The 26,256-nt window shown below is 45.6% G+C and overlaps 1 protein-coding gene across 2 annotated transcripts in view; it reads right to left on the bottom strand.

Moving 5' to 3' along the window:
- The window catches only part of myo3a (myosin IIIA), a 61,043-nt gene that overhangs the window by 5,006 nt on the left and 29,781 nt on the right, over positions 1–26,256 (bottom strand). For both annotated transcript variants that reach the window (XM_053858324.1, XM_053858325.1), the window contains 28 exons: positions 25,959–26,035; positions 24,129–24,274; positions 19,379–19,444; positions 19,156–19,311; positions 17,621–17,656; positions 15,530–15,626; positions 13,634–13,750; positions 13,226–13,330; positions 13,076–13,159; positions 12,752–12,954; positions 11,536–11,634; positions 11,344–11,458; positions 10,906–11,032; positions 10,471–10,681; positions 9,141–9,288; positions 8,047–8,200; positions 7,656–7,744; positions 7,471–7,600; positions 6,919–7,001; positions 6,133–6,174; positions 5,868–5,948; positions 5,361–5,566; positions 5,176–5,287; positions 4,436–4,598; positions 4,286–4,372; positions 4,097–4,220; positions 2,314–3,433; positions 1,510–1,654 (listed from right to left, as the gene is read on the bottom strand). In XM_053858324.1, the coding sequence (XP_053714299.1) occupies positions 1,510–1,654; positions 2,314–3,433; positions 4,097–4,220; positions 4,286–4,372; positions 4,436–4,598; positions 5,176–5,287; positions 5,361–5,566; positions 5,868–5,948; positions 6,133–6,174; positions 6,919–7,001; positions 7,471–7,600; positions 7,656–7,744; positions 8,047–8,200; positions 9,141–9,288; positions 10,471–10,681; positions 10,906–11,032; positions 11,344–11,458; positions 11,536–11,634; positions 12,752–12,954; positions 13,076–13,159; positions 13,226–13,330; positions 13,634–13,750; positions 15,530–15,626; positions 17,621–17,656; positions 19,156–19,311; positions 19,379–19,444; positions 24,129–24,274; positions 25,959–26,035 (4,323 nt within the window). The remainder of the gene's footprint in view (positions 1–1,509; positions 1,655–2,313; positions 3,434–4,096; positions 4,221–4,285; positions 4,373–4,435; positions 4,599–5,175; positions 5,288–5,360; positions 5,567–5,867; positions 5,949–6,132; positions 6,175–6,918; positions 7,002–7,470; positions 7,601–7,655; positions 7,745–8,046; positions 8,201–9,140; positions 9,289–10,470; positions 10,682–10,905; positions 11,033–11,343; positions 11,459–11,535; positions 11,635–12,751; positions 12,955–13,075; positions 13,160–13,225; positions 13,331–13,633; positions 13,751–15,529; positions 15,627–17,620; positions 17,657–19,155; positions 19,312–19,378; positions 19,445–24,128; positions 24,275–25,958; positions 26,036–26,256) is intronic.

The raw sequence follows: 26,256 nt of genomic DNA, 5'->3' as shown, positions 1-26,256 counted from the left end.
AGCCAGTCATCTCCACTGTCACCAGTGATTATGAGGGATTTCATGTCACAGACGACGTTTAAGTGGGGACGACTCAGACACGATGACAATAATAAATCCATACATTTGAACTCTGCTGGTCGTAAAGACTGAGTTGGCCTCAAGCTCTGCCGCAAGTGACCAGGGGTGGCGCTGTGAGCTCTTCAGTCCTGTTTCCTCTGACAGCAGAGGAAGAGCCATGGAAGCCGACAGGTAGCAAGGAGCTGTTTCAGACCGTTCTATTGAACTGTGTGGACAGTCACCGTGCTGACTGATGCACTAGTTTCACTTAAGAGCTCCAGAATGAGCGAGGTTGAGAAGGTCGTTCAACATCATTGGACCATGATGCGTCCAGGAGTTTAACACAGCAGCTGAGAGCCAGACAAGCTGATATCTCTCCAGCCCACGTAAGACCACAGTGAAACTATGAAACTGTCCTCGTAGAAAAATATTATGGAGCAATACTTTAAATGCCAAGAGCAAACTGTTTGTTTTTACAATAATCTTTTCATTCCCTTTTCGTTTTTGCAATAGTTTTTGTGTTTTTACTGATATTTACCAGCAGAGTGTCAGAGATGTTTTCAATGACTCTGTGAATCTATTGTTATATATTCTTATTTTGCTATTTCTTAAAAACTTTTTCTTCAGAATATTGAAAATTTTAATATTCCTCCACAGATTGTTTTGCATGTCATACTGAACTTCACTCACTTTATTGTACTTTATTAGTTACCCTAAATAAACTCTACATGAATTGAAAAAAGTATATATATATATATATATATACTTATATATATATATATATATATATATATATATATATATATATATATATATAGTCATACTGTGATATTTATTTTTCTTTTTTTTTCTCACATTGATTTAAATAAATATTTGATCGCCCCTTATTGCCTCTATTGACACCTCCCCACCCAAAAAGCAGCTGCAGACTAACAGTATTACTGAATTTGCAGATGCTTCATTCAGCTTAATAACAGTGTGGCAGACGTCCAAAGGTTAAACAAACGTATTAAGCAAGAAGCCATTTGACGACTGAAGCATCCTGCAGCATCAGAAACCACAGCAGTGGCATCTCAGCGTGAGCTGTCCTCGCTCGCTCGCTCTCTTTCTCGCTCTATTCTCACCGTCCATAGAAAAAGGCAATTACTTATTGTGATGACACGTTGGATAGAGAAGCGCTTCCTGTTTGGGCCACTTGACTTTCACCTGGTTTCCTGATCTAATCGAGGCACACGAGAGAGAAAATAGAACGCGGCTGCAGATAGCATCGCCTCAGACGCTGACTCCAGAGTAATGAAAGCTCCGTGTCTCAGCAGCGAAGCAGGACTGACAGACTGGATGTCTGAATTTAAGTGGCGTCCAAACAAACGTCAGCAGACCTGTCACGGCCGCGTGTGTCGGACGGTCGGCCTCCCTGGTTCAGAGAAGCGACCCTGAGCTGGACGCCATGTCGTGCACTTGTTATCTTACGTGAATGGCTCTGCACTGGAGCCAATCCGTTGACGGCTTTCCCTCGCACAAACATGCCGTTGTTCTCAGGGTTTGATTGATGGGCCTCAATGATCTCGTTCAATTTCTGTTGCAGAGCCAGAAAGTCCTTCGAAGTCTTGGCTATCTGTCGGGGAGATGAGGAAAAACCGTGTCACCGAAACACAGAACATGATGAGCACCTGCAGGAAAGTCTTGTCGGAGAAGCAGAGGAAGCCAGAGAAAGCGGCGACTTCCTTTCATCTTGCTCCGGATGATTCTGGGACATCTCTAGTCCCTTATTCTGGCAGTGAGGAGGCCCTGGGCCCCTGGCCCCATACTTGCATGGTGGGTGAGTCTACACCAGTCTACTAATACTAATAAGTCTGAGCAAACACACCAACTCTCTCTCACCCGGAGCACTCGGTCGGCTGTGGTGACTGCTGTAATAGTTTATAATAGCGGTTTAAAATATATATAAAAACAATTATTTACAATTTGAATAATTCACATTGATAACACAACAACAATGCCTGAACAAAAGCAAACTAAAGCAATGTGTTTGCTTTTGTTCAGGGATGTTTTTCGCTACACAACGGCCAGGGTTTCCACTACTCTGAATGTACTTGAAATTCTGATAAAATTAAAATTCTTGTACAAATATTTTCAAGACATTAAAAGAGCTTTAGTTTAAATAAGATCAACACAAATCGACACCATCATCCATAAGGGGTTAACAACGACTCTCCTGACGGCCCAGCAGTGAGATGGTAACCTGAGGGTGTGGAGATAAGAGAAAGCACTGACCTCTATGGAGAAGCTCTCCAGTTGCTCCGCCTGGTCCTGAGCCGACTGCTTGTTGGCCTTCAACTTCTTCCGGTCCTTGTACCCCCTGAAGTTGCTCTGGATCTTCACCGCTGCGTCTTCTTCATCCTGTCTTTGTTTCGTAGTATCTTCCTCCTCTTTCTTCTGGATGATGATGTCCGAGACATCCAGCACCTGCTCCTCCTCGTCCTCTGCTCCACTGAGACCAACTTCTTCTTGTGTCTCTGCCATCTGCTCTCTCCGCTCCTTCAGCCTCTTCCTCTCCCGGTGACCTCTGAAGTTACTCTGAAGGACAGTGGCGGCCGTTTCCTCGTCCAGACTTTTGGAGTTGTCAACAGACTCTGGTGGGGAACGCTCAGCCTGGACCACTGCAGAGTTACCCGCCTTCCTCCGTTTCTGCGGGAGCTTTCCTTCCTCTTCCAGTCGTTTACGCTCTTTGTGGCCTCTGAAGTTGCTCTGGAGGACCACCGCAGCTTTGGCCTCATCTGGGTCTGTAGCTGGGGTTTCTGCTGGAGAAGCTTGTGGCTCTGGTTCTGTCACATCTGGAGGACCGTGGGGGGTTCTCTTGGCTGGAATCTTTCCTTCTTCCTGCAACCTCTTCCTCTCTTTGTGGCCTCTGAAGTTGCTCTGCAGAACCGTGGCCGCCTTCGTTTCCTCCTCCAGATCCCGCCCACTCTCCCTCACTTCACTTGCTGGGTCTTCAGTCGGCGCATCTCCAAACACCGGCTCGTCCCCCACCTCCGTGTGCTCCTCATCTTCTGGCACCTGCGTGTGGTCGCTGTCTTCATCCTCCTGTTCCTCTGCCTCATACGTGCTTTCTTCATCTTCCTCCTTCTCCTCTGCTGCCGCTCCCCCTTGGTCCCTCACCTGCGGCTCCAGATCAGCCGGGATCCCCAGCTCGGACCCTGCCATCGTCTTCTTCCGCTCCTTGAACTTCTTCCGCTCCTTGAAGCCTCTGTAGTTGCTCTGAAGAACCACGGCAGCCTTGGTTTCCTCGTCCTGAGCGTCTCCTCCGTCTTCATCGTGGCTCCTCTCAGCTTCTCCTGCTTCATTATCTTTGACTTCCTCAGCTTTCGCTGCTCGCTCCTTCTCAATGGCATCTCTGGAAGATAAAGTTTTTCACTTGTCATCAGTTCTGTTGGATAACCTCCCTGCATCATTTGGACTCATCTCCATCTGGTCTTCATTTGACTGATATTCATGAGCTAAAAAAATGTCTCTCTCAAAAGAGACTTTAAATTTGAGCAAAACCGCTCTTCACTGTCAATGAATTTTGTACCTTCATTCAACTGTAAACCCGCGTTTCCTCTCTGGACTCAAATCCTCAGTGATTGAGGCACCTTTACACCTTAAAAACTGGCTCAGACGTCCCTCTAACCCAGGAGCATCATCCAGATCCTAAGATGAGAGTCAGGACTCTCCAGGTTCTGATCCAGCTTCCTCCAGGGAGCAGATCTACAGTGAGCCTCTCCTGGATGACTCAGACCTGTCTCCAACAGAGTCTAGACCGGAGGTCTCAAACTGCGGGGGCGCAGTGGGTGCAGGTCTTTGTTCCAACCCATCCAGCACTCACAGGTTCACCAACCAGATGCAGCTGAAACAAGCAGCACCAGACTCACAGTGGATTTGTTACAGTCTTCAGACACCTGACTGGTGAAAAGGTGGCTGGCTGAAACGAAAACCTGCACCCACCTCGGCCCTTGGAGGACCAGTTTGAGCTGTGCGGATTCTGTGCAAATCTGGTGCATTTGTTTGACTTTCATACCGTTTTCGTTGGAAGCTCCTCCGTTCCCTGTGTCCTCGGTACCGAGCCTGGATCTTGGTCGCAGCCCTATTCTTTTCTGCCAGCAGATCTTTGAACCTTCTCCGGGCTAGGAAGGCCCTGCAGACTGAAGACGCAGTCACGTTAAGGACAGGTATGGTCACTGTGGCGGGAACTGCTTCACCATCTCACCAGCCTGGAACTGCAGCATGAAAGCGTCCAGCTTGGCTTTGACTCTGTCCTCGGCGACTTTCTTCCGAACTTTATGACCCCTGTAAGCTGAAGGAGGAAGCAACAGGTGTCACTTGCTGTCTTCTCAGGATTATCACTGAGTGGACCGACCCGACTGCAGCACGAGTGCGCTCTGCTCCCGCTCCTTCAGCATGCGGTGGTAGCGGCGGGCCCCCATCCAGCCTCGCACGCACGCCTGGAGCAGGACGATCCGCTGAGTGGCTTGTTGCACCAACAGGTTCAAGTGTTCCACGTGGTAGTATTTGAGGAAGACCTGGAGAGCAGAAGCTGAGTTTCACAACAGCACTGACTAGACCAGTACTGAAGTCGATCTTTTCATTTGCTCAGGTAGAAACCAACGAGTCCCACACATCTAAATGAGCCTGTGTGAGTCTTTTGGTTTGAGAGGTATTGAGAAATCTCGGTTGTTGTCCACACTCCAATAATGATGGCATAGTCAAAAAAACTTCATCAGTATGTGCGAGGGAAGTCGGACAACCGAGTGTGCACCCTGAACAGTTGAAATTAAGTTAAGTGATCACTAACCGGACGGGTCGTGGAAGCGCGCGTGTGTGTGTGTGTGTGAATGCGTGTGCCTGAAGCCACTGAGCGGGAGGGGAAAACAGACTGTCGCAGCAGCTCCGTCACACGACTGAAAAGTGGGTGTGAATCGCTCATATTGTTGACCAGGTTTAACTTCTCCCACAATGAAGAACACATGAAGGTGAAATCAGTTTCTTGAGATTGTTTCCTAGTTACGAGGGGGAAAAGTGTCTATATTGCAGTGGAGAAGCAGCAGACAATCGTAACTTTCATAAAAAGGGAATCTGAACGTCCGGGGTTGTCCTCACCTTAGTTTTGCCCATGGCCCAGTTCTCCAGTTTGGCTTTCTCCAGTATGGCAGAGCAGGTTTCTGGAGTCATGTTTGGCTCCTCATCGGCATGAAAAGCCAGGATGTAGTACCTGCACCAACCACCGGAGACAGCACATGTTGGCGCATTCTGACACACATTTGGACGTTAACGTGTGAAGTGACCTCTTGATGAAATTGGAGAACAGGACACGGTGGGAGTAGCCCTGGCGCCGGATCTTCGCTGTCTCCAGGACGCCCGTGTATCGCAGCTGAACCAGAACCTTTTCGCGGTCGAACTTGTTGGCGTGCCGGTCGTTGTTAGGTTTGATGCAGCGCACAAAGTGGGGCTGCCCGGCGACCATCTTGGACAGCAGGTCCATGAGGGAGTACTGAGGGCCCAGAGAGAAAAACAGTGAGGTAAACCGCACCACAGAAGAGGGTGATCAATTATTCAAGGGAAAGTTACTGTGTAGAATATCAGAGTACATATACATTTACCATAAAGCTCATAGTAATTTCAAACACTGATCATTGTATTATTATTGTATTTTTTTCTTACAGTTAAACACATTTTTGTGTATGAATTTCCTTCTTGTAATATTACATGTTTGATAATGGTTTGTAATTTCGGAATTTATTATAGTTATTATTATCATTACAAAGCGCAGCATAAACAAAAGACTCGCTCACCCGGAAGTATGAGGCCACGGTTTGCGTCCTCATGTTGGTGGTTTCTCTGGGGTGGTAAGGAGCCTCCCCAGATTCACTGGGCTGAACAGAAAACACTCCATCAGTACATCAACCTCTCGAGTGCCGTGAAACTAAGAAACTTGAACAGCATAAATAAAGAGCGGGGCGACGAGAAGGCTGACACAACCAAATGGACCTGAGCTTTGACTTTATAGCAGAAAGAACTATTTGTGAACAAACATGCTCGTGTGAAGGCAGTTATTACCTCAGAGAAGGAAAGGGAGCTGTAAAATGTTAGAACTCCCATCTGAGCCACCGACAGGAGTGGGAGGAAAAGTGGACAGAAAAGGAGAGAAAGGTAAAAAATGTGACAGTGTTCAGGTGAGGACAGAGAAAAAACTGCTGAGTCACACTCAGGAGGACCAGTTTGAGCTGTCTCGAACTGTCGTCTGATATTATAAATATTATGGTTGTCAATAGATCGCATTTTTAATCTTGTTTAATCGCACAGCGTTAACTCGCCATTAATGGCAAATTAAATACACATTTCCTATCTGTCCTAAATGAAAGGAAGCTGTTATATACTGGAGTGGCCAGTGATGCAAACATTTGATTCCTCCAACATCCCAGCAGAACAGATCCAGTCCAGAACATTCTGTGGAATCACCTCAGAGGCTCAGCAACAGAAGCATCACAGCGTAAACATTATTGGCCACTCTGGTTGAGTTGAGACTAAAACTTGACAACCACACTAAATATGTTGACGCAGTGAACGTAATCCAGAGAAGCATTGGAGTCTGTGCCCTGTGTTCTGATGATTCAAATAACCCACCCTCAGTCTTCATCCAACTATGAATGAGGCCATTCATATTGCAACACCAGACTTTCACAACCGAAGTCAAAGCTCATGTTCTTCATCTGCCAAGTAATCCACCTAACCATGAGAACGTGTGAGAGCTCGATTCTGTTCAAGGTCAGAATGTCCTTGACGTCCTTCTGACCCTTAGTTCTTGCTTCTGCGTAGAATGACAGTGTGCGGCGCCACGGATACCTTGGCCAAGGTGCTGGTGCGGGTCGGCGTCCGTGGGCTGCGCAGCGTGTTGATCCCCTTGCCCTTGGTGTGGGCAAGGTTGCCTGGTGAAGAAACAAAGCCAGCGTGAGAGCCCGTGCCTCCAGTGTCCCCAGATACCAGGCAGAGTTAGTCACACGTCCAGAGTGGACCGCAACTAACGCAATTAGGAATCAAATTAAGGTCCTGTTCGTTAGTCTCAGCCAGGTCTACGTCTGAGGCTTTGATTCAGTTGAGCTTCTGATTCCGCCCTAAAATGAGAGCTGCTAAGGCTAATGGCCGAGCCTGTCGAAGCATCAGTGCACTCACACTTGGTCCTGAATACATCCTGCTGCTTCTGAGTGTCCGTCAAGATTTGCTGAGTAATCGCTGTGCAAGGTGAGAGGAAGGGCCTGTGTGTCACAACCACAGGTCCAAACACAAGAGCGAGCTGTGCCGCGACGCTAGCCAACAACTGAGGGTCCCCCGATGAAACTAGCCCTGCCCACACAGAACACCCAGGGCCGTGCTCCCAAGAGATCCGTGTCACTCTACCTGTTTTAGTGAGCGGGTGCGTGGCCAGTTTGCGGACCAGCTGGTTCTCCGAGGAGCGCAGCAGCAGGACGATGTCAGCCGGCAGCGTGTCTCTGTTCTTAGACAAGAAGCCTGCTGCGTTGTAGATCACCTGCAGAGGGACGAATTGCGAGTCATTCAGGCGACTCACTGGAGGCAGAGCTTACCTTCCCAGCGTAGTGATGGATCCCAAAGCCCAGGTCGACTCTCATGGGCCTCCAGAAGCTTTTGGTCTTGAGGTTATCTTCAAATTTCTCTACAAAGATCATCAGCAGTTAAATTCAATACTATAGATGACCTGTCTCCACAGAGCTTGAACTACGGGAATTGACTTATGATCATATTCATCAAGTTATCTGCAACTGAATGAACTGTTTTATAGTCTTGGCCACTCTACATCACTTGAGCTAAGGCTAAGTCAGGCGTCGCTGTGGATCCATAGCTCTCTCAGGGAATAAATTCTTTTTGATTTTAGCTTGTGGATTGCTGGTAGTCACTTTCACAAGTAAACAAACAAACGGAAGATACATTAAAGGTGTGTATTCCTACAGTACTGACCGACGAGGGTCTGATCAGTGGCCTGGGGAAAGCGGCTTTCCTCGTCCAGCAGGGACAGCATTCCCATCGGCTTCTGCAGAAACAGGTCCAGAAGCGGCCGGTTGTCCTCGTACTCTATCATGCGAGCGTCCACCTCTTCATTCAGGTACTCATCCTACACAGGAAAAAGTGATGGTCAACTGAAAAGAAAAAGCTCCTCCCCTCACTCTGAAAATACATTGATTTGTCCGTTGACGTGCGGCAGTAGTAGAATAGTAGTAACGTCGACTTGATATTTCTTGCAAGTTCAAGTCAGATTTTGGGGTTTGTCTAAACCAAATTCGAGTCGGCGCAACCTAAAAAAAAAAGAAGTCAATCAGAAAGTAGAAGTTTGGGGAAAGTGAGTTTCCCCGCATGCATCGCAGGATGAAAAGGTTCCTCTGTAATGTGAGGGTGAATCCTTAACGTGGTCACAGTTGCAGCTTTGCAGAAATGCTGTGCTGCTGTAAACTACAGTCATGTCTTTGTGTTAAAAGGTAGAAAACCATGAATATTTGCATCAACACATTACAATATCAGTGAAATGATGGTCATGATAACGCTGACGTTTCATCTGTTCCGCCATTAACATGTTAAGTGCGAGACAATGGGGAAAAGCGGACCCCTCCTCACGCACCGGTCCCGGCGGTGCACTCTACTGTACATGTTGGCAGTATAGGACAAATGTATTTCTGGGCCCGGGGCCAACAGCACCCAAGAGTGGGTTTAAGTCTAACGCTCGCCGTCGTTTCCTCCTAATTGACCCTCGTTTTGGGTGATTTATAGTCCCTCTCCGCGGGTGAGACCAAATCATTTAACAACCCATTCTGTGCCCCCCTCCCCTCCAGGCATCACCCCCCCCACAGTCTGTATGAAGGGAGCGCGGCGGAGCTCATTCTCTCGTAAATAAAGACGGCCGCATATCTTAACCTTGTCGTCAGTCTTATGGCGCGGGGAGACAAACGACGACACGTTACAGCCATTTAGATGGAAATGAGCATCGCCAGCGACAAGGTGAGTGTTTTCACTCCGCCGAGCGAAGAGAGTGGTGGAGAGGAGCATGATGGGTACTTCACCTGCTCCCAGGCGAATATGTGCTGGTTGAAGTAGAACTGGATCTGCTCGTTGGCGATGTTAATGCACAGCTGCTCGAAAGAGTTCTTCTTGAAGTTTTCAAATCCAAATATGTCCAGGATGCCGATGTTCAAGCGTTTGTCCTCCTCTCTGGCCGCCAAAGATAGATAGATAGATACATAGATAAATACTTTATTAATCTCCGAAGAGAAATTCCCATTTCCAGCAGCATGACAGGTGGAAACATAAGAGCAAGTGAAAAGCAATAGTACAAATAAAGACAAGAAAAAAGTAAAATAAACAACAGTCCAGCATGTGAATATGTGCGTGTGTCGCGAAATAAAGTGCATGTGTGTCTATGGTGTGAGTGTGTAGTGAGTCCGGAGTGTATTTGTCCATTTTATCGGCCTCCCCGAAAGATGTTGAAGAGCCAAACAAAGGTTTCATCGATTTTTTAGGACTGAAGTTTTCTACAGAAGTATTCAAGGGCATGGCGTAACGTCAATGACACTGATATCTGCTCATAATTCTAATCTAGTGGTTCCCAAACTTTTTTTTCAGCACCCCACATTTTGAAGAGGAAATTATTGTCACCACCCCCCCAAAAAAAAAACCTTAACGTTTTTTTCCAGCTAAAATTTAACGTCTTGAATTCCTGCAGTCATTTCAGTGGCAGATTCATTTTAATCGTGGACCCAATGTGAGACAGCCACTCAAAGTTCCTTTATTCAATGTCCAACATTTGGTCTGGGTCGATGCATATCGAGTCATTAATCACTAATATTTGACACTAGATTTATTTGTTAGCTGCGAGTACTTTAGCGTTCCATTTGTGCTTACAGCTCAGGGCTCTCACAGTTGTTGCTGTCCTATAAAGCGTTAACTCTGCCACTCCCACTATTGGTTGTCAAAATCATGTTTCTTAACCGGAGTCCTGTGAAAGTACAAAATCCTGAGCTCATAGGATCATAATCTCAGGCGGTCCTAGTGCCCGTTATATACTGGGATTGTTGTGAGGGGCAGAGACAAAAAGACTGGAAATGATATTATATTATATTATATTATATTGTAATGTTCAACTAACCTAGAGAGCATGTCTGGATCCCTGAAGCTCCTTGCTGGGAGGCAGCAGAGCTAACCATTGCACGGTCTGAGGTAAAAGTCAACAGAGTATTTGACGTTCCATTTGTATTTAAACGTAGTGCATCTCACACTAATGTGTCATTGGCCGACAGAAGTCCTGCTGACATATCAAGAACCTGTTTCAAGTCGCCGCCTGTGATATGACCCAGTTCTCTTATCGCTGCAGGCCACGTGACTCTCTGATCTCACCCCTGGTGGTTGTCGGGCCGCAGGAGAGAGTTGATGCGGTTGACAATCCAACTGAAGAGGCGACCGTAGAGCGCCTTGCTCATGGCGTCCCGCACCACCACCGCCTTCTCCACCGTGTTGGGCCGCACGATGGTCTCTCCACGGGCCACCACGCAGTGGGAGGTCAGCGCCTCCTGCAGCTCGTCGGAGCGGATGCACAGCAGGGACGCCACTGCGAGCGGGAGACAGCAGGGTTTGTTATCGATAAGAGGACCAGCAGAAGGAATGACTGTAGAATAACTTTTCTGGTCCGGTGTAGTAGGAAATGTCTATATTTAGCCTCACTCCATCTGCAGAGTTAATGGAGTGAAGCAGAGGAGGCTGGCAGGAGTGAGGGTGGGGGGGAAAGGCATTAGCAGTCATGACTTTGGCGTCAGCGTACGTGGCGTCACACACCGTTCTCCAGCACTGAAACGTTGGCGATGTCACTCTTGTCCGTCTGGTGCTCAGAGGCCACCGGGGAGAACTCGATGTCACCGGCGTTGAGGATGGCAGCCAGAGTGCTGTACACGCTCCCGAGCTCCTGCACAGAGCGGAAAACACAGACTGCTGGAGGACAAACACCATCGACTGTGTCGCGTTCCTTCTCCACCTCGTGTCCCGCTCCCTAGAGGAGCGCAGGTCTGCTAACTTGTTGTACACGACTCTGTATGATGCCAGCGCTCGCAGGACAGAAGTGCTATTGACGTCCAGGCCTGCTCAGACTTCAGCTCAACAAGAGATAGTAGTTTCTTCCTCCAGATCAATGACATCTTGCACAAATCCATTTTGACGCCACTAAAACACGTCGACTGTGCAGGTGGCGGCAGCGGCGTGCCGGTGATGGATAGCTACCTCCAGGGTGAACCCGATGACTTTGAAACACTGCTCCACTGCATCAAACTGCTCCTTGTAGAAAGAGTTGCTCACAATGTCAGGGCCCAGCTTGACGTGCTCATTGCAGAGGTACCTGCACAACAGAGAGGGAAAACACTTCTGAACCGGTGGGCGTAAGTGGCGGCCTCCAGGAGAAACGCTGATTGTTACTTGGGTGTTTTGCTGTCAGAGAGTTTGTAGTGGGCGAGCTTCTTCCTGTCAGCCAGGCCGGCGTAAATATAGTAGAAGATGTGGAAGTTCCTTTCTCCTCTGGGAACACAGAAACGGTGGACAATGAAATCGCAGCTCACGTGCGTGACCATCAGGTGTACGAGTGTCTGCGTCCAAACAAGAGGGTTCTATTTGCATATGGTTCAGAACAGTGAGAGCCCATTTAAAAAGCATTAAAGGCGCCCTATTTTGCTTTTCCGTGTGAGCTAACCACAGGGTTAACAAGCTGAAACGTATTGAGGCGTGAAGGAGCTTGGTCCAGCTATTGCAGTGTCGTTGAGGTTATAGTCCACCTTCTTCTTCTGACCAGTGGGACGACAGACTTCATGGAACAAGTAGGGTTCGGCAGATGAAGTCTGTTTTACAAGCCGCCGCCAGGTTCCACCCAGTTTTGCCATTATTTCCCAATTTTCACCAACATGAGCTGCTATATAGCTGGTTTTACAGAAACCCACTCAATCCAGAATCAGAATCAGAAAAAAGATTCTGGGAGCTTTTCCAACCACTGAATTTTCTTCCCCTGGAGCTGCTGTTACATGCTTTTGAGTGAATACAAATTATACAACTGTAATCTTTGTGTTTCTCACTACAAGACTGAGGACAAACACATGAACAGAGAGAGGAAGACTCCACAGTATCACAGCAACTCATGGTTTATGCTCAGCTGATTGGCCATTTTTGTAGTTCTTGTCACTCAATCAATGTAAAACGGCATTTTGAGCATCTTTTAAGGCTACATAAAATTTGCTAAGTGCAAACATCTTATTTTAATGAGAATATGTGTCACTGAAGAAAAGAAATACACAGTTAAATGTGTATTCTAACTCAACAGGGCCTTCTGACTGGTTTGATTTCTCAACCATCAGCTGTGGCTTATATCCCACGTTGTATCAAGTTATGTTGTTTTGTGATCAACCTGAGTTTTTTTCTTGTGGTACGGAGGCAGATTCTGAAGGGACCCAACTGTAACATTTAATGTGATGGCAAAAACAAACCAAAAAGATTATGTGAAGATGACTTCAATAAAAACAAAACTCCTCTCCAATGTCCAACAGTAGATCTGGCTTTGAAATTCAAAGATGAAGATAACAGAAGCCACGGACAGAAAGAGGGAGGAGCCCTGCCTCTATATCTCTAGAAGGAAGGCGATATTTACACGGCCTGGTGAATGACTCGGGACTTCTCCAGCAGGTACTCGGATATTTGCGCTCCCACCACGGTGCCCCCGCTGGTGAATTTCATCTCCAGATATTTGCCGAAGCGACTGGAGTTGTCGTTGATGACGGTGCAGGCGTTTCCAAAGGCTTCCACCAGGCTGTTGACCAGCAGGATCTTCTCCTGGAGCGTCTGGTTGTTGGCCTGAGGGGAACGTTGAGCCAGTCAGTCACCCACTAAAATAGTCTCCAGCTTTGTGCTTTGTCAATGAAAGCAGCATCTGAACACAAGGGCTGTTTTACATGCTGTAATTAGCCCGACTGACCTTCCCCAGAACCGTCAGCTGCTGCACCAGCAGATGAGCGCTCTCTGTTTTCCCAGCGCCGCTCTCTCCACTGATCACGATGCACTGCTCCGACATGAACATTTAGCTTCACAGTTTCAGACATCAAGGTTGTAGATGAAACTTGAGTACCTGATCTGAAATGTACGACACCATGGACCGGTAAGCGATGTCCGCCACGGCGAAGATGTGAGGCGGGTTTGCTGTGCGTTTGGCTCCGATGTACAACTTAGCATACTGCGTAAAGAAGAAGACGGATGAATGATATTCATGGCATCATCTGGATGCCCCTCTAGTCAGAGGAGGCCCCGGGGCAGACCCAGAACATGCTGGGGAGATGATGTCTCTCAGCTGACCAGGGAACATTTTGGTACTTCCCTGAAACACATGGAGGATCGTGCAATGTGTCGTCCTCCATGTCACTGTAAAGCACCTTGGTCAGCACCATGTAGTGAAAATGTGCTATATAAATAAACGTGACTTTGACCTAGATACAGTGTTAACGCACTCTGCCGTGAAACACAAACACTGCACACAGACCTGCGGAGTGTAAATGTCCAGCTGGTGGAAGGGGTTGACGGCGATGAGGATGTCTCCCACGTACGTGTAGATCTGATCCCTCCCATAACGGTTCTGCAGCTGATCCGTCACCGTGTTCTGAAAAAGCAAAACGATTTCACTCCACAAAGACACATGATGCGGCACGTCACAACTAACAATCCAGACTGACCGCAGTCCGCCTCTGGTCAAGGCCGTGCCGCCTCTCGTATTATCTTTTGGTCGTGAGGTGAATAAATGATATCTTCTCGGCGAAACATAAACAACAGCCACCTGACCACCGCCGGCCTCTCATCATGAGTGATGGTGAAAATATCCGCTGGCAGTTGAGGCCATTTGTCTCCTTCAATGTGTCAACGCCGAGCTCCTATTTGACGGATGACGGTGAATGGGATATTTGGAAGATACGCTGCCATGTTTCTCACATGTTCAGGCATAAACTAATTATTCCAGTTAGCATCAGAGAAGACGTGACGTGACAGCACGAGAGGTCATCTCTGAAGAACCCAGCAGTTCTAACATGCAGGACATGTTTTCAAAATGATTCTTACGTCATCAATGAAGGCACCTTTGGAGGCATTATCAAGTACATCCAGAGTAATATATGCATAGTTATTGATTGTTGCAGAAAAAATGGTGGATTTTGCAACATATTGTTTTAAAAAGTTTAATAACAGATGGGATCATTAATGGTTGTGTCCGTTTTTAGCCTAAAAAAAGCTCCAGGCTGCAATGATTTTAACAAAATATGATTTATTTGAAAAAGCTATGAGTATTTCAGGTGCAAAAAAACACAAACAAATAATTTAATAAATTAAATTAAATTAAATTAAATTAAATTAAATGACAGTGTGTAGTTAGCGCTGGTTGCTTGGTCATGGCAGAGCCTGACGGACGTTTGGATGGGCGGCGTCTGAGAGGTGTGTGAGTGTGAGTGACTCATTAATGCAGCCAATGAAAACAGTAGCTGCTGATCTGTTCCACAGGGTCGAGATGGAGAGTGTCAGAAACAGCCTGGAGAGAGATGGGTCTGGAGGTCAGCCGTGTTTGTTTACATCCGCCCTGTACAGTGTTCGGGTGACGCTGCAAGAGTCAGTTCTGCTTTTTACTTCTGTCTATTCTACATTTCAATCATGGGAATTTGGACATTTATGAATGGACTGAGGCACCCTTAAGAAGCCCTTCTCACATCTGGATCTGCATGTTCCTTGAGGATCTCCTGTTGAACCTGACATCTGATTCTAACCTCCTCTACTGGTCATATTGTAGAAGAAGCAGTGAAGCTTCTGCTGGACGCACACACACTCTGCACCCTCATTCCTCTGCTTCATATCTAAAGCTTTTGCTTTCAAACACTTCATGGACGGCTTCTTCCCATAACGCTGTCAGAACTCGTCGGCAGGCTTTCTGCAAGGTGCAGCCGAAACCAGCCAACCATAAACCTAATTTCAAGCTTGCTGTAGATCAACAGCTGAAGCAGGCCATTGAACAACAACAGCAACACCTGACTTTCTACATCCTTTTGTATCAGAATGTTTTTATTTTCCTAAAACAAATACTTAGTTTTCAATCAACCCATATTCATAACGCATCCGATACCGAGATGTGAAATTTTGTACACAATAAAGGCAAGTCAACAAGCTGAGGTGCGACCAAAGCTCATGCATCGGTGATGTGTGAAGGAAGAGTGAGCTGAACACATGAGCAAATCAGGTGTGGAAGAATATCACAGTTTCAGTTCCTGGGTAGGGTTTGCTGGGATGAACTACAAAGGACTCACAAAAAGTCAACTGCAGATTGTTGAAAGGAAAGTCCACATGGCTCGTGAGCTGAGGTTGCTGCCTTTCATTTCAACAAAACCAAAGCTGGCTTTCATACCTCATCCAGAACTTCAAGAGTGGCAAGGTCCTCCACCTCATCCGGATCCATCGGTGTCTTCAAGTGGTTTCCCTTCTTGGTGTGGATGCGTTCATGCCTTCGAGTCACAGCAAACAAGTCAGTTCATCTTTAACTGAAAAAGTGAATTGCATTTCAGAACAAACACATTCCCATTCTGTCATCACTGTGAAATCATCTTTTTGATAACTTAAGTTCTGTCTTAATCATCTTCTGTCTTAATCTGGCTGACGGATGACACCATATGATCACAGCGCCTTGGTTCTGACGGACTTTTCCTCCGGCGTCTTTCAGCAGTTTAATAATTCCAGACAGCAGCCTGATGATGGATGATCGTATTTACAAGCTTCATAGTGGCGAGGAAATATCCGTCTGTCTGGCCTTGACGAGACTTTTAAAGAGATGATTCTTGGTCTCTTCCAAGAGTGACTAATGTTTGGAATGATGGGCTTTGAAGGCTGAACACCACACGGAGCTCGATTAAGAGAAACAGCTGTGATTGTTGGCAGTAAAGTAATGTTCCGGAGCGTTCCGTCATGGCATTGTCCACACTCTCAGGTAGGACCAACGGACAGAACGAGTCAGAAATTCTCTGTATTTGTAAAATGCTCAAGTTTTCTTAGAGGTTGTTTACTGATAGAGCCACAGACCATCGTACGACTCACAGATGAACTTGTAAATGTAAATATATGTAAATAAATGTAAATAAATGTAGCTATAGTGCTAAAGTAGCTGAAACCAAATGCTCTTTCTAGATACAGGTGAGAGTGAAATATAGCTAAAAAAGTGGTTTAATGCTAATATCTGAAGCTAACAATTAGGTGCATACAGCTGGGTATAGTGAGGAGAGGCACCCATGAATTCACGCTTATTCCTCACCACGTGGTGAGAGGGGGTGGAGCCTATGATGACTGACACGAGTGGTAACACGTGAAGATCTTGGATCTTAGGTGCAGGTTACCTCCACAAATCGCACAGACTCTGGTCGCTTATTCTTAGAGAGAAAAACAAAATTTTGGATTTCTGAACATTCTAAAGCTGTCACGCAACTAAAACAGAAAACACAATCGAATCACTGAAATAAATCCATTTTCATGTGCTTATGGAGGCAGAATGTGTTGCTAATGTTCAGGCTATTGTCTTCTCCACAATGTATATGTCCGGCAAACACTTATTATACTATTTACACTAAAATATCATACATTTGCAGTCTCTCAATTAAATTCCTTAGCTATGGAACTTGTTTTATTGATCATTATTCAACAATGTGCTATGATTTTATGGAGAAACATAGGTTATTTGCGCTGTCTCAGCTGCATTCTACCTTGGTCATGAGAAGATTTAGGTATAGCAGAGGGATACTAGAAGCTACTAGTCAAAGCAGCAGAGGAAAAATATTCCAAGAGCAGCAGCCAGAAAGGCAGCAACTGAATCACTTTAGATGCGCTAATAAGGTAGGATATCTGGAGTACCAGTCCATGTGTTGGTTCTAGAGTAATGGGAGTTAAGTTTTAAACAGCGTCATCTAAAGCAGATGAAGCTTCAGAGCAGTTACCGGCCAAGTGATGAAGAAGTGGGTGTAACTAGCTGGACACCATTTAGCTGGAAGGTGATGGTACTTTACACAGTGATATAACCGTGAGACAACAGCTCAAGTGTCAAAGTTGTTAAACTGTAAAAGCTTAAAAGCATTTATCAGCTTGCATTACTGCGACAAGGTGCTAAAGCTAGCTAGCAATACTGTTAATGGCGCTAAAGAATTGCTTGGGAGAAGAATTATGACAGAAATAAGAAAAGCAAATCAGAGAGAAAGGCTGGGGGATTATGTTTCTAAAGCATCAGTGATCAAATGAAAAACATGTTCTCCAGCTTTTGGACTTTGGATCATGTGACTAGAGCAGCTGAATGTTCAGTTCAGGTTGTGAATGGTGGTGAAGAAGTGTCACAGGTACAGTTGTCTACAAGAAGAAACATCACAAAATGTTGACGTCTGTAAACAACCAGCAAACACACGTGCGATGACTTCTACCACAAGATGCCCACCTAGTGCAGCTACAGTGACATGAACGTTACCTGTCGTTATAGCCTGTGCTTCTGTTCCCGTGATGGCTTCAAGGACAAAAATAGAATTTAGGTTTTCACAGCGGGATGGGCGGAGATTGGAGAGACCCTCTGGGGGCACGTATAGAGTGAAGCTGCTGCAGTTCTGAAGTGGGGGTGACAGGAATTGGGATGCATCCAGCGAGAAGGGTAATTTGGATTTAACTGTCTGCAGAAGTTAAGCTTCGGTTTGGACGTTAAAGCCACTGACATGAGTTAGACGGATGATGCCAGCATGACGACTTAGTCACCAGTGTGTATGTAAAAAAAGCACAGGATTGGTGTGACTCCAAATTTCCCACCGGCGATGCTTTTCTTATAAACCCCCCTTTTTTTGTCTCTAAACTGCAATTTCTCGTAAAGCTTGCGTCATCTCTCCACTAGAAAAGAGGACATTCCCTTCTTTTGTGGTTACCATGTTGCTGAAATTAGCTCAATTCACACTAGCACTGGAGCGACAGTAGGATTTACCGGTACCGTTGAAAATGATTTTAGTGACCATAGATGATTTAGATCTGTAAGTTACAAATTTGTCTAAATCGTCTGGCAGTGACAACAGGTTCGAGACAGAGCTAGGGAATTCAGGGATTATGGATATTCTGATTGTTTGGAGCTACAATTGTGGAACTTCTACGGCCAAAGCTGTAATGGACTGAGCTTTCCTCTGAACACAAGATGCCCATTCATAGTGTCATTTTAGCACCGGTGTATTCAACTTGTCCCCACCATCATCTCTGAAAGGCTCTCAGATTTGCTGAAGACAGGCACATTCAGTGCCCACAGCTACACCTACAGTCAGTGGGGGGCAGGTCCAGTAGGTGCACCACATGGCCTCTCAAGAGGAATTTAAAAAGTAGGTCAATCTAATGAGGGGTCTAAAGTTCTAGAGGTTCAACATGGTGGCTCAAAGGGGCAGAATTGTTGCCTGTCTAACCCATTTGTGCTCCCTTTACGTATGAAATCGTACCCTTCTGTTTCAAACGACATTAGCGGCACTGATCACATGTACTTGTGTTGGTGTTGCTGTTGCCACCAGGGGGAGCATCCCACAGTCAAAAGTTTATGACGACAACAAACAAGCACCAAAACTAAGCCAAACTCTGGTTGACCTTCACTCATCAACAAAACAAAAAAGACAAGTGGCTAGAATCACATTCATTTCAAGGGTGTCTAGGATCAAAAGCAGCAAGGTGAGGTGGCTCAGGTTGTCAGTTCCAACACTTCCTGGTAGCATCCTGGGTGTTCAAGGCATGGTCTATGATCAGGACTCCCAGGTCAGGTCGCTCAAAGCTTGCTTATGATACCCTCAGTTGTAGAAGAGCTTGAAGATTTCCTGGGGCCTTTTTCGCTTAAACTGAACTCTGTCCTTATTGGGCTTTTTTGTGTGTGTGGGGTCTCAAACCCAAAAGGAGGAGGGTTGTACATATTTACAGGCTCCTGGGGGGGGGTTATTTTGAGCCAGGCTGGGAATAAAGCTGGTTTGTACACTGCAGACTGTGTGACAACACCTTGTTTTCTCGATGACGCCGATTTGCTGGTTGAGGTCGATGAGTTCTATCAACTGCTTCTGCAGGATTTTCTCTCTGCCAACAATCTGTTTGATGAACACATGTTGCAGGAGGTCGAGCACGTTGGGCCGGAGCTCAAAGTCCTTGATCAGACATCTGCGAGGCGAAAAAAACAAAGATTAGCTTGAGTTTGCAAACGACCGCGAAGATAGCAGAAACTCACTTGCAGATAAAGTCGTTGAAGTCGTCGGACCAGAGCTCGGGCTGCTGCAGAGTCGGAGGAGGATTTCTGTTAAAGAAGGAATGGAAAAGATTAATGGAAAGATAAGATGGGACTGACGCAGGCAAGGGGCTGAGAACAAAAGGTAGCGCAGTGATGGAGTGAAACCTCAACACATTCGTCACTGAAGACATCCAGGGGCGCTTCATTTCTGGGGCCGGCGCTGCACGGTGACGTCTGTGGTGCCGGGACGTTTCTGCACAGCTCGTGTTAACACAATGCTGGCAGAACTCGCGCACAAATTGAGGTGTCAAGCTTAATGAAGCGACTTGCGCTCGCTAATTTGCTTCAATTCACTTTGGCTACAAGAAGCATTCGTACAAGAGAAAGTCAACGCTGCTCATGCGTCAGCCTTTTTCCTTGTTGGCCCAGACAGCGGTGAATTGGACTAATGAGCCAACGCGCCGCTTGTGTTTATCACGGCAGAACGTCGACGCTCCTGCTAGCGCTGCAGTCAGAAAGACAAACGGCACAGACGACTCTAATCACACATGAGCGCCGGTAATCTTCGCTCCATTCCGTATATTTACTCCAAGAGCCATGAGTCAGATTTGGAGCCTCTCTGTTGCTCCTAATGAGGGATAAATCGTTACAAGCCCGGATAATTAGGGGAGCTTTTTAATCTGGCCTTTGGTGCTTCCTGGTATCTGACACTCCACTCGCCGCGTCGGTCCTCAGCTGCTGGCAGGCAGGTAAGGCTCTCAGCAGATTTCACACTGCAGCCTAGACACACGTAAAGACGCCTCAGAACTGAGGGACTCAGAAGGCAATGATCACAGGGTCAGTGGAGCCTATTAGTCGTGACGGCCTGGACGTTTCACTGGCTGCGGTTCCACGCAGAGAGTAGCCAGACTCCGGCAGTAGCTCAATTAAACTGCCAAGTCTGATTGTGAATGTCATACATACATACAGTACATATAGCTTCAGGGAACACTGCTTAGTCCTGTTCAGGGTTGAAAATCGAGCTATGAGTAGTTCACCTCCGTGACAAGGGGTGGTGTCGTGAGCTCTTCAGTCCTTCTGGTTCCGATAACCATAGAGGAAGAGCAATAGAAGCTGAACTGTGTAGACAGCGAAGGTGCTGAGTGATGAACTAGTTTCACTTCAGAGGCGGTTCAACGGCGTCACCGTCATGGCGTCATCATCATGAACACGCTTCTTTCGGCAGGTTTTGGGAATAACATCGCAAGTTTAAGAATAATATTAAATATTACAGAGATTATGTTGTCTATGTCAGCGTTTTTCAACCGGGGTGCCGTGGAGAACGATCCAATTTCCCCTAATTTGTCCGGAGATATATGTGGGCGATATGAAGACATTAAATCATGACGATTAGAACGTGTTGACCAGCAACCAACGTGAGGAGATCACATGGATTCACTGACATACTTTCTATACACTATACTGTAGAGCTACAGTGTGTTGATGCGTTGAGACGAGCAGGTGGGATCAGAGCCGACCCTTCTCACCCTGGACATGGACTGTTTGTTCCTCTTCCCTCTGGCAGGAGGCTACGGTCCATCCAGACCAGAACCTCCCGTCACAGGAACAGCTTCTTCCCCTCGGCCATCAGACTGTTGAATTTGTGATCAGCCTTTGTTAATTTTACTGTTTAATATTTTCTGTCTGCACTTTATTCCAAAACACTTTCCTAATTGGTGGGCTCCCCACTGACCATGGCAATAGATTAAATTCTGATTCTGATTTTGATCTGATGTGTCTCTAACTTGACCACAGATCTTCACGACAGAAGAATGGAGTGTTCCTTGACGTGATGCCAAAGACTGTCTGCACCGCGGAGCTGACAGAGCAAACTGCCAATGTGACGTCTCACTTCAAAACTTTACTGATACTCATGGACTGTCAAAGTTTGCTTTGTGGTTTAAAAGTTGGCGGAAAACTAAATGCACAACAAAATAAATGTGCTTCAAAATGTGAAGAGAGAAAGAATCATTGTTTTTATGAAGCAAGTTCAGGCAAAGAATGCTAAGGATTTATCTGGAAACTCAAAACTACAATAAAATCATGCAAAAGAGTAGTGATAAAATCACAGTTATCTAAATAAGTAAATACATAAATAAATCATGTTGCCCGCCCCTTTCTGGACACATTTGAAACACTTTCTGCAAATTGTTTCTGCAAATAGCCAGGCAAAATAACAACCGAGTGTCAGTAGCTACAGTTTTTCACAAATGAATAGGAATTTTCTATAGGTCTTTATAGCTCTATAGCACTTTAAGTGCGCTTTGGCCGAGGTTCCTTTGGTGGTATGTTGAAAAACACTGGTCTATGTAGCACAGAGTGAGGGTGGGTTGACAAGACACGTGTACCCCACTGTAGAGAGCCCCTATTGCTGCTAAAGCACTGGGGAGAACCCTGATAACATAAATCAAACCCAAAGTTCCCACCTATTTTCTACATATATGAGCACTCACAGGCCTGTAGGCACGAGGAGGGAGTTGAAGATATGGTGTGGTAAAAAGAAACACTACAGTGAGCTGACCTTTCCTACATTGACCCACCAAAAAAACAAACTCCATAAAATGGAAAATGTACAGAACAATTTTCAGACATGTTCTCTACTATGTCGGAACAAATGGGTTTGGCAGCAGGTTCTCGCTGACCCTCAGCTCTACTAACACGAATCAGTACGTTTCTCCACATCTTGGCCATGTTTAGAAATGAAATGTGAATTGTGTGTGGGTGAAGCCTTGAGTGCAGCTTCGTAGAGGACTGGTTGGAGAGAACGGAGTGCGAACACAGAGCCTCCAGCCTCGGCTGCATCAGTCACATGGATTCAGTCGAGGTTGTGTGATGGCTCCTGTGGTGCTCGACCCCCGAGCAGACACACAAGACAGGCAGAGGTGCGTGTGAGTGTGTGGCTGCAGCACGACACTGCGGCGATAACGTGACACTGACGGTAAGTGCTTATGCAGCTGGAATCAGGGAATGGTAAACAATTACTTTTCACCTTCAGCTCAGAGAAACAGAGGCGGGTGGCTGAGTGTGATGGGGTTTCATGGATAAGCCATTTGGAAAAAAAAAGAGAAGAAAATGACAGTTTCAGAGCAGTGCTTGTGTCTGTCAAACACAGAGACTGTCATCTGAAATTCTGCACTGCTGCACCACATCAAAATCATCTTGTTTTTCCTCCCGTGCAAAGATGACATGCGATGTCGGCACAATACTGCAACACATTTGTAGCTAGCGACTAGCCTGAGAATCAATCAACCTGCCGAGAGAACAGCTGATTATGTTCAAGTAAACACAGCATTTCCACTGACGTGGAATCAGATTTCAGCTCTTTTTTGAGCGGTTGGTTTCATTGTGGAAATGTAGAATTACTGAACTCAAGATGGTCATATGGTGTGGCACATCATATGTACACTGTAAACCAAGCAAAACAGAGAACCAGCGAAGCTGAAAACATCGGAGGAGCTTCCTCGTGGGTTCACCACAAACAGACAGGACTGATTCATGCATTCATTTGCTGATCAAAGCTACGTGTACTAAACTACGCTGCTGCAAACGAGCCACAGAACAAAGGTTCTCATGCCTGTTGCCAGACTTTCCTTTTTGTTTCTAAAACACACCCACAAGACACCAACTAAATTCATCTCCACTCAGTCCCGCTGCTCCACCGTTCCTTCTGGTGCATAACCAGACTCCAACTTGGCCGCGTCCCCCTTCTATTTGGCCACAAGTCACCTCATCCCCTGCCATCTGTCTGGTCCAGGCCCATCCTGGGCTCCAGCCCCTGTTCTGCAGACATCCCTCATCCTTCACCAGACTTCTATGATGCAGGTAATTGTCTTTAATTGCTCAGCAGCAAACGACTCAATTCACCCTGTGTTTACAAACATGCCACAGCTAGTATTGACCAACACAATCAGCCGTGATGTGTATCCAGAGGTGTCACAGTGGGAGTGAGTGTATGGGTGTTATTAGACTTTAAATAAACTTTGTCTTCGATATTGGTGAGTTTGACACAGGACAAAGGTCAGGTGTAGACATTACAGTGCATGAGGTGAGTCATGAAGCCACTAACAGTTGTGCACCTGTCAGTAGACATGACCACTAGTAGACAAACTTTCAGGGCAAAATCATCCTGCAAAGCAGCCCAACGCAGATGGTTGCCACTCGTCCCTCATTCTTCACCCTTTTCTTATGACGCTCTTCAACTTTTGGTGAGAAGAACAGGCTTTCATGCCCACTGGCTCCATTTCTCCTCTGATCCTAAAGCTGAAGAGACCTGCATTCTCATGGTGCGCCGACAGGATCCACCTCCAGTGACCTCACAAAGACTTGTCTCCGATTCTGGTTTTGATTCACTTAGAACTAGATTTACAGTTATTTAGGGTTGGAATTCATCAGAAATATTCAGTCTATGAGTATATGCTTTGCCCTCTCACGGACTTTGCTATTGGTTTATCCCTTATAAGGTATTGCCTTTGCCCTGAAAGACCTTTTATATGCTCTCCACCCAACTGGGGGATGGACTAGCTAGTTAGAGGGCTCCGCATGTACTCTTAGAACTGGAGTTACATCCAGGTAACTAATATTTCGACCACCTTTGCGGACGACATGATCATTTCACACCGTATACTTATGTGTCAGTGAACCTTTTAAGTCATGCAGGGGGAAAACTTTCATCCATTACTATGAATGTCAGATCTCTAGTGTTGTTGCTCACCTCGGTATTTTGAACAGCGCCCTCATTGGGTGAAGCTCAGACAGCGGCGGGTCTCCATCACCCAGTTCGATGGCTGTGATACCCAAGGACCAGACATCACAGCGAGCGTCGTAGGTGGAGTCGAGCTGCTGCTCACAGGCTATCACCTTTGAGCAGAACAGAAGTTATTTCATTAGTCTCTTGAATTATTATCCAGAGCAGAAACACCTGCAGACAAAAGAACTGAGGTCAAAAGTGTGTTTGAAACTTCATTCTATTCACTCATGCAGATGAAGGATGATGACACAAATACACTGGAGCTATACAAGACACACAACCAGATCACGTGTGTACAGTTGCATGTGTGTTTGACTTCAATAAACACCAGCGTGGAGTCGTGACGGACCTGAACACTGCAGCTTTGCTGTGTCCGTGGATAGAGACGGCTGGTGGTGGCTTAACCATGAGACTGAATATGAAGCGATTGACAGGACAACTGACAGAATTATAGTTTGAGTTGTTATTTTTAAACTATCCTAATTTGTTTTTGGCAATCAAATCTGGCTGCATCTTCATGAGTGAAAACTATTATGAAAAGAAATAAATCTTAAAAAATGTTATATACATACATAAGAGTAATTAAAAATTCTATATTTATCAACTAGAAATTCCTAATTGTTGATAATAAAAGAGCATCAACAATTACTTACTGTTATTTATTTACTGATGACAACAACAAAAACAATATTAACTTTTTTTATATGTCATAAAAAGACGGATGTAATATCATGCAAAAGAGTAAACATATTTCTACTAACAAAACAGCATAACAGTTTAATACAACTTTAAACCCGCAATGTTTGGACAGCGACAATAAAACAAAAGGAATCTATAGCTTTTACAATCGGAACATCATTTCAGAAGATTAATAAACGCAAAGTGTTTTGCAGGTTTGGTTTTGAAAAGTTCAACTTGACAAAAAAATGTACACAGTTGGGAAGATTTAGCTTCTGCACGCGCTGTGTAGAGTGAGTCGTCGACACAGTGATGACGCCCAAAAGTCCAAAATCGACCTCATAAAAATGCAAAATCCAGCAGATGAAAGTGACACCTCTTACCTTAAGAAGTTACATAAGTAAATCCCCGTTCAAGTTTGGGATTACTGCGTCCGTGTGAGTGAATCAGTTCGCCATTCGAGAGAACAATTAAGGCTCAAAAAACAGCGGCTTGTAATCTCAACTGACTCGTTCGCTCCTGGAGGTTGGTTGAAATAAACACCAGGATTGAGATCAAAATCTTGGAGATCTGATCCCTCACTTCAAGAGGAACATGAAAGGAAGCGGGATTTGCTTAGGATGCAAACAGCATGTAAAGATGGGTTTGATTTTGAATAAAGAAAAGTGACTCCAAGGTCAAAGACAGAGCAACAGTCAATCGGAGACTTGTAATCAAACAAACCGACCACACTGCAGCAGATTTCAATATATTTGGGCAGCGGGCAGCATTGCTTCAACAGTGAAAGGCAAGTATGAATGTTGGAGGCTCAATCATGTAATACTGCAATATTACATCTACAATTATAAACATATCACCGATTAGAAATGAAATCACATAACACTCTAGATTGGGTGACTTGAACATTCTGGACTCACAGGTTAAAACATAACACATGTTTTGTTCATCATTTACAGGACACGATAAAGTGGCTTTACATACAAACCTCTGCAGTGTTACTGTTTCCTTTGCATACTTGAAAACAAGTCATGTGCAACAAACATCTCCTGTTTTCCTGAATAATCCTGACAGATATGTACACAGTCACCGCTTCAGCACAGGTGAAGTTCTGCTCACCTCTGGAGCCATCCAAAACGGGGTCCCCACCGAAGTATTCCTCCTGAGACGAGTATTTGTGAGCTGAGCGGAAACTCCTGCATGAAAAACAAAGAGGAAAAGCAATGTAAAAGGAATAGTTATTGACGTCATTTGGCACTTGAACAGGCTCATGAGGAATGTTTTTTTTTTTTTGTCCAGGGTCATGTGATAGTGCCTGACGGTAGCAATCCAGAAATGTTTTTCTGAAAGTACTATTAGAAAAGTGTGACAAAGATGAAAAATAATTCAACATAAAAAAATATTTTTACATTTCATT

Source organism: Synchiropus splendidus, chromosome 3, assembly GCF_027744825.2.
Source record: "Synchiropus splendidus isolate RoL2022-P1 chromosome 3, RoL_Sspl_1.0, whole genome shotgun sequence".
NCBI classification, from domain to species: domain Eukaryota; kingdom Metazoa; phylum Chordata; class Actinopteri; order Syngnathiformes; family Callionymidae; genus Synchiropus; species Synchiropus splendidus.
Note: the sequence above shows the minus strand (reverse complement) of the source record. Positions and strands in the feature narration are given on the sequence as shown.